At 50.3% G+C, this 14,262-nt stretch overlaps 3 protein-coding genes across 3 annotated transcripts; 2 read left to right on the forward strand and 1 right to left on the reverse strand.

The window, feature by feature from the left end:
- Positions 1-528: 528 nt before the first annotated feature.
- On the forward strand, positions 529-5,276 carry LRP88_13043 (uncharacterized protein; the record flags this gene model as incomplete). Its single annotated transcript, XM_083249426.1, has 6 exons — positions 529-1,346; positions 1,404-1,571; positions 1,628-2,578; positions 2,630-3,503; positions 3,559-3,949; positions 4,024-5,276. The coding sequence occupies 6 exons, from the start codon at positions 529-531 to the stop codon at positions 5,274-5,276; spliced, it is 4,455 nt and encodes a 1,484-aa protein (XP_083093760.1).
- Positions 5,277-8,369: 3,093 nt separating this feature from the next.
- Positions 8,370-9,504, forward strand: LRP88_13044 (uncharacterized protein; the record flags this gene model as incomplete). The annotated part of the gene is made up of 5 exons (XM_083249427.1): positions 8,370-8,483; positions 8,542-8,859; positions 8,929-9,234; positions 9,289-9,376; positions 9,431-9,504. 5 exons carry the CDS (start codon positions 8,370-8,372, stop codon positions 9,502-9,504), a joined length of 900 nt encoding a protein of 299 aa, XP_083093761.1.
- Positions 9,505-10,760: 1,256 nt separating this feature from the next.
- LRP88_13045 (HET domain-containing protein) lies at positions 10,761-13,997 on the reverse strand (the record flags this gene model as incomplete). Its single annotated transcript, XM_083249428.1, has 2 exons — positions 10,761-11,152; positions 11,897-13,997. 2 exons carry the CDS (start codon positions 13,995-13,997, stop codon positions 10,761-10,763), a joined length of 2,493 nt encoding a protein of 830 aa, XP_083093762.1.
- Between the last annotated feature and the right edge of the window lie 265 nt (positions 13,998-14,262).

Here is a 14,262-nt window from a genome sequence, read left to right on the forward strand (position 1 = left end):
GAGACCAGTCAAAGGGTGCAGGGTAAGCCACGAGAAACATTTTGCTTCCCCCCTTTCTCCATCGTGACACGTTCCTCCTCAATCGCCGCGTGACTGACTCGTCACCACAATGCGCTCCGGCATTAAAATCGTCACAAGCAGTGAAATGATTGCAATTACCGCAACCCCCCTAGCACATTGGGGCTCTGCTTATGCCCGGTAAGGCTGAACTTACCCCATATAGCCCGGGCCGGCCTTAATCTGCCCGTGTCAGGCCATGTTTTTTATTAGCCGTGGTTTTACGGCCGAGACGCGTCTAGAGAAATGCCGGTCCGTCTATCTCCGTCTCCCTTTGCATCGCAAAGTGGTAAATCCGTAGCCTGTAGTAATTGTTTAATACGACTATTAAATGCTTTTATTCCTCAACGTGTGCCTTGATTCATGGCAGTAAAGTCGGCAACCCCATTGCGATCACAGCTGCTCAGTGACACCATCCAAGTCTCGACATCAATTTACCTTTGAACTGGTTCGTTGACCTGATAGGCCACAATGTCGGAGCCATTGGGAAAACCGCCGTTCAAAGATGTTAGCAACTTTCCCTTACCGGGAACTGCTTCAACTCTTTCCGGCACTACCAGCCCGAATGAGCCCGAGAAGCTCCCACGAACATCAACCGATCACGACCCTGAGACCGGAAGTATCAACATGAACCGAAGGCACTCGATCGTTCGGGACCTGGCCAGACAGTACACGAAACAGTCAGCTATCTCGGTTGGCGATTCATCCTCCATCTTTGCCAGCACCGATCCCAACTCTCCCCTGAACCCCCGTGGGGACAAGTTCAACGCCCGAACCTGGGCTAAGACCATTGCCAAGGCAGCCAACGACCGAGGCCAAGGTTTTCGTCGTGTCGGACTGTGCTTTCAGAACGTCAATGTCTTTGGATATGGCACGCCGACTGACTTTCAGAAGGATGTGGGCAACGTCTGGTTGGCGTTGCCGGCAATGACGCGTCGTCTGTTTTCCAAGACAGCTGGTCAAACTCGCATTGACATTCTTCGCCAGTTCGACGGTCTCATTCGTCCTGGGGAAATGTGTGTTGTCTTGGGGCCGCCTGGCTCAGGTTGTTCGACCTTTCTCAAGACCATCTCGGGCGAGACCAACGGCATTTACATCAATAAGGAGAATGCCTACTTCAACTACCAGGGTATACCGGCTGATGAGATGCATACCGCACACCGGGGTGATGCGATTTACACCGCTGAAGTTGATGTTCACTTTCCGCAGATGACTGTTGGAGAGACTTTGACCTTTGCTTCTCGTGCTCGCTGCCCAAGGAATCTACCTGAAGGTGTAACTCGCAACCAGTACGTGTCCACCATCTCCAACGTTTGGGAGTTCATACTAACATGAGACTTCGACAGATACTGCGAACACTACAGAGACGTCGTGATGGCTATGTACGGTATCAGTCACACTGTCAACACCAAAGTTGGAAACGACTTTGAGAGAGGCGTATCTGGAGGCGAACGCAAACGTGTGACCATCGCCGAGGCGACTCTTTCGAACGCGCCTTTCCAATGCTGGGACAAGTAAGTCAGGACCTGAATATACACCAAACCCGATTATACTAACTATCCGTCCACAGTTCAACCCGTGGTCTCGACTCTGGCAACGCTATTGAGTTTTGCAAGACCCTACGTCTCCAGTCCGAGCTCTTTGGCCAAACCTGCGCCGTCTCGATTTACCAAGCCCCACAAAGCGCCTACGACCTCTTCGACAAAGCCACCGTTCTCTACGAAGGCCGCCAGATCTACTTTGGCCCAGCGTCCAAGGCCAAGGAGTATTTCATCAACCTCGGATTCGAATGTCCAGCCCGCCAGACGACTCCCGACTTTCTCACGTCCATGACATCGCCGACGGAACGAATTCCTCGCGCTGGTTGCAACCCTCCAAGAACACCCGATGAGTTTGCAGCAGCCTGGAAAGCAAGCGCCGAGTACAAAGCTCTACAAGCCGAGATCGAAGAGTACAAGACTCAGCATCCTCTCAACGGACCCGACGCCGAGACTTACAGACAACTCAAAAAGTCTGCTCAATCCAAGGGTCAACGCCTCAACTCGCCTTACATCCTGACCTATTCTCAACAAGTCCAACTCTGTCTCTGGCGCGGATTCAAGCGGCTCATTGCAGATCCATGGATGACCGTCGGAATGCTCATTGCAAATCTCGTCCTCGGTCTTATCGTCTCTTCCTTGTTTTACAACATGAAAATAGACACCAGCTCGTTCTTTACCCGTGGTTGCGTCCTTTTCGTTTCTATTCTCTTCAATGCTTTTGCGTCGGCACTTGAGATCATGACGCTCTATGACCAACGACCCATTGTTGAAAAGCATTCCCGGTATGCATTTTATCATCCGTCTGCTGAGGCATATGCTTCCGTTCTCGTCGATCTCCCCTACAAGGTCCTCAACGCTATTGTCTTCAACCTGGTCTTTTACTTCATGACCAACCTCCGTCGAGAGCCCGGTCCTTTCTTCTTCTACTTATTAGTGGTGTTTCTCATCGTCATGGCCATGTCTGGCGTTTTCAGATCGATGTGAGTCTGGCTAGAGGGATGAAATTTGAGCACATACTGACAGAATAACAGCGCTTCCATGTCACGCACCGTATACGAAGCCGAGATTCCTTCTGCAGTTCTGCTGATTGCCTTGATCGTCTTTACCGGCTTCGTCATTCCCGTCGACTACATGCTCGACTGGTGCCGATGGATCAACTACCTGAACCCAGTGGCCTACGGCTTCGAGTCACTCATGGTCAACGAATTCCACAACCGAGATTTTAAGTGTTCGACTTACATCCCCGACTACGCCGATGCCAACTCAAACTCTGTGGCATGTAATGCAATTGGTGCCATCCCGGGCCAGGCATATGTCAACGGAGACGCCTACATCAACTCGGCATACAGCTACTATCATGCTCACAAGTGGAGGAACGTCGGTGTTGTCATTGCGATGATCATTTTTAACCATGCTGTCTACTTTATCGCCACAGAGTACATCACAGCCAAGAAGTCCAAGGGAGAAGTCCTCGTTTTCCGCAAAGGTTTCGTTCCGCCAGCTTCCGTCAAGGCTAGCAACGACATCGAAAAGTCCACTTCTGATTTCCCAACTGTTGTGAGAAAGCCTGAAAACAACGCCCTCAATAGCAAGGGAGCTTTTCAAGGTTCAGTCAGCGTTTTCCACTGGAACAACGTCTGCTACGACATCAAGGTCAAGAAGCAGCCTCGACGTATTTTGGATCACGTGGATGGTTGGGTCAAACCCGGCACGCTCACCGCTTTGATGGGAGTTTCAGGCGCCGGAAAGACGTCGTTATTGGATTGCTTGGCTGACCGAGTTGGCACGGGTGTCATCACTGGTGAGATGCTGGTGGACGGAAAGATGCGTGATCACAGCTTTCAGCGGAAGACAGGTTATGTTCAGCAACAGGACCTGCATCTTGAGACCAGTACTGTTCGGGAGGTAAGTTGAGACAACCGCTGAGATTTTGGACGGCATTTTTAACCTCATTGGACAGGCCTTGGAATTCTCTGCTCTCCTCCGTCAGCCAGCCAGCACACCAAAGAAGGAGAAGTTAGCCTATGTGGATGAAGTGATTCGCCTCTTGGATATGGAAGAATACGCCGATGCAGTTGTCGGTGTTCTAGGCGAAGGTCTGAACGTCGAGCAACGCAAGCGTTTAACCATTGGTGTTGAACTCGCTGCGAAGCCGCCTCTCCTTCTCTTCGTCGATGAGCCAACATCAGGCCTTGACTCACAGACCAGCTGGGCTGTCTTGGATCTGCTTGAGAAATTGTCCAAAGCCGGGCAGTCTATCCTTTGTACGATTCATCAACCTTCTGCCATCCTGTTCCAGCGGTTTGACCGTCTTCTCTTTCTTTCCAAGAACGGTCGTACTGTTTACTTTGGTATGTGACATCCTCTTGCCCTTGACACTCTTCTGTCCAGCGATCGATGAGTGAAGAAACACTAACAGCTCTAGGCGACATTGGTGACCACTCCAAGACTCTTACCAACTACTTTGAGCGAAACGGCGCCCCGGCTTGTCACCCTGGAGAGAACCCAGCTGAATGGATGCTCGAAGTTACTGGAGATGCCCCAGGAAGTCAATCCGACACTGACTGGCACCAAATATGGCGTTCCAGCCCAGAGTATCAAGCGGTCCAGGATGAATTAGCTCGCCTACGGTCTCTTGGCTCCGAACGAGCATTCACTGACGACGCCCACGACGCTGCTTCCTATCTCGAATTTGCCGCACCTCTCTCGGACCAATTCTTCGTCGTCATTCGCCGCGTTTTCCAACAATATTGGCGCACACCCACATACATATACTCCAAATTCGTCCTCTGCATCTCCGTGAGCTTGTTCATCGGTCTCGTTTTCCTCGACGCCCCTCTCACAATCCAAGGTCTGCAAAACCAAATGTTTGCTCTTTTCGAGTTTTGCAGTATCCTGGGACAACTGGTGCAGCAACAGCTACCCCATTTCGTTACGCAGCGAAACCTGTATGAAGTCCGTGAGCGTCCTTCAAAGACGTATTCTTGGAAGATTTTCATGTTCAGTCAGATTGTTGTGGAAATTCCGTGGAATATCCTCGCTTCTGTTTTCATGTGGGCGTTTATTTACTTTCCTGTTGGGATGTATAAAAACGCCGATGCAGCCGGCCAAAGTGCCGAGAGAGGCGCTCTGTCCTGGCTTCTCTTCCTTCAATTTCTTTTGTTTACATGTACATTTGCCAACATGTGCATTTCCTTTACTGATTCGGCTGAAGGCGGAGGCAGTGCGGCCAACCTGCTCTTCATGCTGGTCTTTTTCTTCTGTGGCGTCCTGGCCTCACCTACCTCGATGCCCGGTTTCTGGATTTTCCTCTACAGAGTTTCGCCACTCAATTATTGGATCTCTGCCGTCTTATCTACCGGAATCGCCAACGTGGACGTTACCTGTGCAACCAATGAATATACCACCATCATCCCGCCAGCGAACCAGACTTGTGGTGACTACATGGCCAAGTACATGTCAAAGATGGGTGGCTACTTGCTGGACCCTGACGCGACGAGTGGTTGCAAGTACTGCAAGATGAAGGAGACGAACACCTACTTGGCCGCCATTAGCTCTCACTACGACGACAGATGGCGCAATTTCGGTATTGGCTGGGCTTACATTGTTTTCAACGTTATTGCAGCCTTGGTTTTGTACTATTTGGTTCGAATGCCCAAGAGGAACAAGAAGCTCTAGACTGGTGTCGGGTCGACAGGTGGGGGAAAGGGGATCAATCCTCAACACTTACTTTCACTTATGTAATTAGACAATGGCATTGAACTCTCACATGGGATGCAAGGGAGAAGGAAAAGTTGCCTGTAGAAGATATTTCGAGACTAATAAGGTGGTAATGGGGAGGTGACGGACGTAGAGAGTTGTAGATGCTGTGTAGCCAGCTTGGCCGGGAAGGTATGAAATCGCAACTCAGATAATACAAATCCTCACAGGAACTGACATACTTTGTGAGGGATAGAGTAATTTGGCTCCAGAAGTCTTTCGAAATTACACATAATCGTTTGCAAGTGCCAACTATACCATTGGAAATAGCTCTCTACCGCCATCGAGTCTCTAAGCGCGTGGCGCAATCTTTGCAGACACACAGATGAGATGGAGGTTCAAAAGATCAGAGCCATATCTGACGACTGAGAAAAGACTTGAACTAGGATGAATAGACAAGTTCAATATTGGTTGGGCATGATACATTGAATATTGACGAGTTGGGCAAATTGGACTTAATAAAGTGTAATGACATTGGCAGAAAAAGGCTCATGGCACTTCATGCTGACCTAGGAGTCGAAAGAAGGTATGAAGCCGATAGCGAGCCTACTTCAAAACATTTTTCGTCCAGGCATGCCTTGTTTCTCGGTTCTCCCACATTGGCGAGGACGGGGTTATCTGTTTCAAGCGCTCCAACGCGGCACGAATCTCGTCCTTATCCACATCCTTTCCCTCGTAATACTCGTGCATTGCGTTTACCAGGTAAAGGTCATCGGCTATTTCCGGCCAGTCTATCGATGACCGATATGACGTCGGGGGTTTGGTCGGGCTGATGAAACGCTCGTATTTGTCGCGAAAGATGTGGTGATGCGTCGTTGCATCCCAAGCATCCCAACGCCAACGGTTCTCTGAGGTGGCTCTGATGGGTAGAGGGTTCTCTATCGCAGCGGATTCATTCTTTCCGCCGAGTAAAAACACCATCAGTTTCCCAAACTGCTCTGTTGTGGGCGGGAATAGAGTATAAGGACCCCCTCGACGTCCCGCATGGAGGTACACTTCCCTACACTATCGTGGTGTCAGCATATATGTTCAAGGAACCACTAAGACCAGAGTACCTCGGTTTCCGACTCTCCTCTATCGAATAGTACGACCCCTCCAAATATCTTTGCCTCAGCCCAGTAGGCTACGACATCAGCGACCCCGTTCGGGTACTGTTCAACGGCCGTGTAAAATGCGTGGCAGAAGGCGGTGGGATGTCGAAAAGAGTCCCATCGAGTCATATCCCGGGGCTGATTTATCCATTTTTCGTATTCGCAGCGTTTGTGGTTTACGCCGTCTAGCTGATATATGTGAACGGCAATCTGATGACATGACGCTGCGAGGAGCTCCAGGAGACGAAGATGAAACGATATCGATCCAAAGGCCGCTTCAGAAAAAGCGTTAAGCAGCTAGGAGCGAGTTTAGCATGGATGTAAACTGAGGATAATCGGATCAACTTGCAGGCAATTTAAAGCGCAATTTCGTAACCGCAAAATTTGATTGAAGCTCCCGAGCTCTCTCGATAACGCCCGGGCAGAGTTCATCATGTTGATATGCCGGATGTCCATCTTGCGGCCAGTGAAATTCTACATATGAGCGTCTAACAGGAAGTCCATCAATAATTTCAGCAAACGTGTGTTCTGCTGGGCCCGTCTTTAACACCCGCATCAGAGCTTGCTCAAAACCTTGACGATGACTTGCTTCCAGAAACTCAACACTGAATGATTCGACTGATTCGCCAAAAGCCATTTCAAGGGCTACCAGAGAGGTCCAGGGAGGGAGAAAGAGAGAGAGAGAGAGAGAGAAAACTGTCGTGCAAAACACCCAGATTAGCCAATTGAGCCGAGAAAATGGTGGTTGAAATAGCGTAATGCAGCATCCAATCAGTGAACCAATAAAAAGGAAAGAGGAATGATGGTTGAGCTGAGAGATGACGCAGATCAGCCCACTAGAGTTTGGATCGGCGAGAAAATGAGGGGCTCGATCAAAACCTCCACATCTGCCCGCCCTTCTAAGGACTTACAGACACAGCAGAGGTCCAAGAGTCAAACGCTGTTGTTCAAGGAGCCTTTCGCAGTTGCAAACAGCTAACTAGCAGTTCAGAGAGAGTTATCTCGTGGTTTTAAACGTCCTGTTCAGTTCGTCGCAAAACTGGATGTGGCAACTGTTTTATAAACATTGACTGGTCACTGTGGGCCATCAGGCCTAAGAGCCCGAAACTGCCGTGACACCTGGTGGTTCAAAAGAAGACGTGTTTTGATTGGCTGAAACACCAGGTACTCTATTTCCGGCGATACCTTCATTTCACTTCGCTGACCTCGATGATGTGTATGACCAGATGACATTGGGAGCAGTTGGCCAGTCTCTGACTCACAGTTCTTGCTAGAAGCTTCTACGGCGGCGAGTATTATAATGACAGGTCCACGTGTTCTAAAATCAATTTCTCTAACGGAAACCACTGGGCAGACAATTGAGGCCCCCGAGGCCTGTTGATTACATGGCGGCCCAAATCAACCATGGATAAAACGCCTACGTGTACATGACCTACTACCGCTAACCGAATAGGACTATTAGAATATACGCAATAAAAAGAGGTGCCTCTCTATTACGGGGTGCCAAGATGCTGTACAGGCCGTTTACATTCGCTTGTCCTGGTCACATCATCGGCTGCAGTGCAGTACCTTGTATTTTGAAACACACGTGATGTTAGGTAAGGCCTCGAAGTCCTATGATTACTAGACGACGACATTAATTCGTCGCACAAGCCTGTGGAATTATGTCTCTGCCATACTCAAGTCACCAGGTTTTAACCTGAGTGCATGGTATTTTTAGCAAAGTGAAGCGGTGCTCGTGGTTGGTCCTGGATATCTCTACTCCATACCTCAGAATTCAACGGGAATTCGGATTATTGAGGCCAGCGTTGGGCTCGAGGGAATTCTATGCCTACTTAACTTTCTAGAATTCCTTTGATTCCAAACCAAACGTCTCCCTCCTGTGAACTCTCGCTGCACGTCCCCTTTCGCGTTTCCTACAATGAATAACCTTATGCCACGGGACTTCACAGTATATGGGATTCAACGTTTCGGTATCACTCTTGCAGGCCCGCAATGCGAGCCCCTGCAGGAGAATACGGAGGAGTTTACCGCGGTAAGCTTGGCAAACCCAATATCCCTGACATATCCCAACACTTGCTGATCCTCGGTAGCTGGCGTTTGCTATCCATGCTGGTATCTCCATTCTTGAAAAGGTTGCCGGTCGTCAAACCATGACGAGCCTTGGAACGGCGCTTGTTCAAGCATGGCTCCTCGGAGGTAACGGCTTTCGATTCCATGGGGACCAGGATCAAATGGCTGAATATGTGGACGAGTTCCTCAGCGCCATTCGGGGAAACTTCCCTCGTGTCATCTTGGACAGCCTGGGTGGCCCTGACGTGATTGCTGAAGCGAGGCGCATCCCATGCCAGAATCACAGCTTCTCCCAGTATAATCCTAAGAGAGCTGGCGGGATCTATTACAATCGCTCTGTATGTAGTTCACAGTCCAGTTGCGAATGTATTCACACTGATGGCCCCCCATACTGATTCATCCCCTAGCGAGTCTCCCAGATGGCGTCGGCTGCCCGAGAGGCCAACGAGTCAAGCCGTCACGGCAGAAAAATGGCCGCTCGCTTTAGGACATTTCTCTTTATGTTTGCTATAGCCACTGCTCATGAGCTTACCCACCTCTTTGTCGGATACCTTGCTCAAGGACAGGACACTACACAGTCATACACACCGCCAACCCTGTCGTATTTGAACTATGCCGGACCCAGCTGGGGTGAGTCTGGACGCTGGCTGGAGAGCCATTTATTTGGCGGTTCAGTTGAATTCTATAGAGACATTTCGGATGACGATGGCCAGGTATGTTGAGCCTTGAAGATTGTATTGTGAACCCCTTGAGCTGATTGGGAAAAGGCCGGTATTCCATACGTTCTCGATTCAAATGCCCTTGCGCGGAAGATTCGACCAATTTGCGTATTTCAACTCGTGACGAGCATCGGAGGTGACCGGGCCTCTCCACATAATAAGTCTGCCTGAACTAACACATCTGAAAGAGTTCCATACCTTCCCCTTCGCTACTGCTGGCGAGACCCTCACGGCCGAGGAGAGGAGGGAGAGAGGTTTACTTAGCATGGGCTCAACATACGTTAATGAATCACAGTCAAGTGGTACATTTATGCGCTCGAGGTGGGAAGGACAGGCACCGTTGTATGACATCTCAGCCAGCGAGCTTTGTCGCATTCCTCTCGAGCCGAGACGGGTCTTGATGAAGACCCGGGTAGCTTAATATACATAGACTACAAACTACATACGATTATGCTTCCTGAACAGAGTTTGTTCTTAAAGCACTATCCGCGTAGTGCAAGCCTTGAAAAATCCAGTCCTAGCTGGTCCTCGTCGATGTGATCGCACTGCCTAGGCCTCTTAGATAAACTCAGATGGATTACCATGGCCACGCACCTTGCAAGAGAGACCGTGGAAAGAGTCGCTAGACCAGGCATTTGGACGGGTCTACATGGTGGTAGCACTCATCAGAGTCCCCGTTTCACGTTCTGTTGGTCGATGCCCAGGCCGGTGCCCAAGGACCATTAGGCTGCAAGGTTGTTGGGCAGCTGTGAAGCCTCGCTGCCCTAACCTACTGTGTTTTGCGGCATTGGGTTTCCGCTCCGGAAGGTATTGGTACGTGTGTATTTTGTTATTGTGGTTGATGGCCTCTTTCTCAGATGCCATCGATGATAGGAAGTAGCCTCGCAGTTGTGTAACACGGGGTACAGCACATCGAAGCGATGGGCAAATGAAAAGAAGTGAGGCGCCAGATCCGGTGCGAAAAGTGCAGCGACGCGATTATGGCCGTCATTTTGGTCGTTTACCAGCGAATTATCAGGCTGGCACGCGTACCATCTATTGCTGGCCGATGGCCTCAAAGAGGATCAACAGTGAGCACAGCAAACGATAGCCCCCTTAGCGAAAGGGCAAGATCCATGTTCAAAGAGCCGAGCGAGATTTCTGTGCGAGCTTTTACCATCTTTTGGCATAATTCTTTGTTTAGATATCCTTCATTTTCAAGTTTTATGTGATTAACCCCCGGGCGTTACGGCAACGGCGAGAAAGGAGTCAAGTGTCAAGTGACGTAAACAAGAGACTCAGGCACATTTCATGGAGCTATACTGTTCAGAACTTCATCTACACCAATTCAAGTACCATACCATTGTATGCAAAAGTCTCAATCCTGGAAAGCTATGGGAGGCCTGACGCCTCACACCCTGATTCTCTGGGTAAGCAGCCCCGTGGTCACATGGTACGTCCGATGTGAGCCCAGCTTGGGTTTCCCATAGCTTTTAGTTTGCCTAAATGCCTCCGTCTCAAGTGTGAGAGTTAGAGAATGGCTAGACTTGTACAAATTGCCACAGGGTCGTTCCATGCTTGGTCCTCAGGACACTCCCCCCATCCTCCTCAGCCGTGACCATCATCATCGCGCTAGACCAGTACGGCATCAATAGTTGATAGCCACCATCAGGGTGATGTCGCGGCACCATCAACTCCCAGTCATTCAGAACCCCAGCAGATGCAAGCATGCCGTTGCCACCGTCGTGGCCCATGTACACCCTGACCTTTGTGTTGAAAAATCCAATGTAGTTGTGGCTATCGACGCATAGCCAGTGGTTGTTGGCGTTGGGGTCTTTTTCAATATCTTGGAGGTAGAGGCCGGTGCTCGTGAGCGTGATGGCCCGGTCGGTGCCCTTTTCGATGATCATGTACGTGTTGCCAGGCCAGGGACCTGGTAGCTGCGGCTCTAGCGGGGGTCATCGGCGGCGATGATGGTTGATGGAGGTGTCAAGATGGAGGCAGCATTTGTTGAAGCCTCCGTCTTGGCATCGTCTTGATCCATGATGAGTGAATCTTAAGGCTTGTGGTGATTGTGTAGATTCGGAGCCTCGCCCTCTTGTTTCATCCCTGGAGGCCGTGACAGATGAGTATATTAAATGGCACGATTAACCGCCGAACCCCACACAACAATGACTTCGACAAAGACAGCATGTGAGAGTGGTCGGCCTCCCTGACACAGCGTTAGTGACGTGGTGCTGAGATTTGGCGATTCAGACCCCGTCCACTAGGTATACCAATCCAAGTGCCTTAACTATGGCGTGTCTATAATACAGTGTCATGCGGCATCAGGTTTTGATGCCGTCATGAATTGATAACTGCATTGTTTGTTCTTGTAGCTGATTCCCTCTCTTCGAGACCTGCCACCAGAATCCACAGCAACGGCGATGGCGTGTGCTCAGAGTCAAATTCTCGAGGCTCTATCCCAGAATCACCATCTCCCACTTCGGCTCTAAACGAATCCAATCTGCCTCCTTAATGACAGCTACCCCAACCCGACTCCAAATGCCAGAACCAGGCGCGCTTTGCTCCACAAGCAACACATTCAGCTTTCCCGTTTCCTTTGCATCAGCAATCTCATATTGTCGAGATATAAAGATCAAATCCACGCTCTGTGTCTCCTCAGCTGGTTTCAAACTTAATCCATCATCCTCGTAGCGGGAAACATCTTTAAAGCTCTGGCTGAAAGATGCATTCAGCTCGAGTACTTGATCCTGTACGTGTAGCAGGAGCTTCTGTTCCCCAACTTTGGCATTCGCCATGGCATGGCTTGTCCAGAAAACAAGACGTCCGGTGTCATTCGCGAGCGAAGTCTGTCTTTCTGCCTCGGAGATGCCAATGCTCTCCATTTTTGAGACAATCAAGTCGTCAATCGCAATCGGCCCGTTGACCACACTCTCTCCCTTCCACTTCAAACCAGAATCACCAGCCTGCCTCAGCCCCTCAACCAGTCGAACTTCACCATCACTCAACAGCCGGTAAAAGAGCAGCTCCGCACCCGTCTCTCCCATGCTCGTCTTTCCCCAGAGCTCATGATTGTGCAGAATTGGGCTGATGAGCCCCGTCCAGCCAAGCCATGACCAGCTGGGGTACGGCACCTCTCGAGCCTCTCCATCACCACACACGACTCGATGCATCTCCTCTCGACGCGACGTCCCAGCCTGCCATGTAAGAGCTTGATCAAAAAGCTCCGTTGGGAGACCCCAGTGCATCGTTTCGTTATTCAAGTGCTCATAGCGACGTACGACGCCCAAAAAGGCAGGCAATACGTCGGCAGAGAAAGTGAACTCGCGGATACTAAACTGCAAAATGTACGTGGACAGGGCCTCTCTGGAGAACTTGGGATCTCCATCATCCCACTCGTCGTTGCATCCAAAAGCCAAGGAAAAAACTCGTACTCGAGGCTTTGGAAGTTCGAGTATCACCTCCTCATCCCACATGGCATCTTCGCAGATCCAAAAGACCTGAAACGGGGTAAACACCATGACGCGTCTAGATAAGATGCGCTCTTGAAACGTCCACCCGCGAGTGTTCCAAGTAGATCTCTCGAGAGGGGCATTAACGAACAAGCCAGCGGTGGGTGCAAGATGGAATCCTTCTGGCGATAAACGGACTGAGCGTTTGAAGATGTCGCGTTCTCGCCCTGGAAGTCCGGACAGTCCGGATTCTGAATCTTCTCCACAAGCAGCAATGATTGTAAAGAGGGCACGCGAGTAGACTAGGTCCATCCGCGACGTCTGATGACTCAGATCCTGAATATCATCCTGGATGATGCACAGAGCGTCAACCCAAAGATATCGCTCTCCCATCTTGGAGGTGAGCTCTATGGCGTCCTCCACTGTTTTAGGAAGAGACACCCCATCAAGGCCGTCGACCTGAGAAAGCCGAGAAAAGTTCTCATTCGTCAGTCGTCTTCGGGCCTGTTGTTCCGGCGTCTGGCTGCTGGCTCCCCAAACGTAACTGAGAGCGATGTAGCGGCTTTGAGCAGGCAGATTCACAATCCGACGCTCCTTTACATCGATAGCTCTGAATGGCTCAAGCCAGGTATCATCGCTCCCAACAAGCCAGGCCGGGTTGCAACACTTGTCTCTATGCTCCTTCTCACACTTGTCGAGCCAGCCCTTGACAAGAGACATGTCCAAATGCTCGCCAACCTGCCGGCCAGACCCCTGCGGTGAGACGAGTCGGCCCTTCAAGTCGAATTCTCCAGGGCTGTCACTAGAATCTTCCTTTGACCAAATGGCGTGGAACCGAACACAGTCGCTCGCCATGAAAGAAAGAGAAGCATAAGGATTCGGCTCCAACATGAGCAGCAACCGATGAACAAACAAGTCATCTTTCCTTTCAGCGAGTCTCAAATTCGCGACATCTTCTCGAACCTCGCAGAAAAACTGAGGCCCAATAGAGCACTTGATGTCCTCGCCACCCCAAGTGACACGCATGCCATATTCTTCAACCTCCGGGTCTGCCTCTTCCTCACCTTTCTCAGGGAGGGGCTTGCGTCTATAAAAGACATCCGCAAAGTGCTTCCGGGGTGTTCTCTTGTGACGCTCTCTCAGCGAATCGACGATGAGACTGCATACCGGGCATTTTTCTGATCGAGAAATGATGCCTTTGAGAGTCCCTAGGGGTGTGTTAAGTGAGGGATCTGGACCGGGTGTCGCCGTAGGTGCGTAGATCAGCTTTTGAAAATCAACAGCGGCACAAGTGCTGCATAGCTCGTTGTTTGACTGCGTCATCGGAGAACCAAATTCCTATATGTCCAGAAGTGTCTATTGTCAAGGCGATAATACGACAAGGAATACGATAATCCCGCAAGCGTCACGTGTGCTAGGCACTCACTGGTATAGCCCAAGTTGGACGTAGCCAATCATGACTGTGTAAGCTTACTCTGCTACCTACAGCTTGCATATGCGCAGATCCCATCCAAACAAGCCTGACACTCTGAAATCGAGTTGATCCAGGAGTCATTATTAACCTGGGAAATCGATTGCTCGCCATGAA

This window comes from Fusarium phalaenopsidis, assembly GCF_050370095.1.
Source record: "Fusarium phalaenopsidis strain FUZ10S chromosome Unknown contig_32332, whole genome shotgun sequence".
NCBI classification, from domain to species: domain Eukaryota; kingdom Fungi; phylum Ascomycota; class Sordariomycetes; order Hypocreales; family Nectriaceae; genus Fusarium; species Fusarium phalaenopsidis.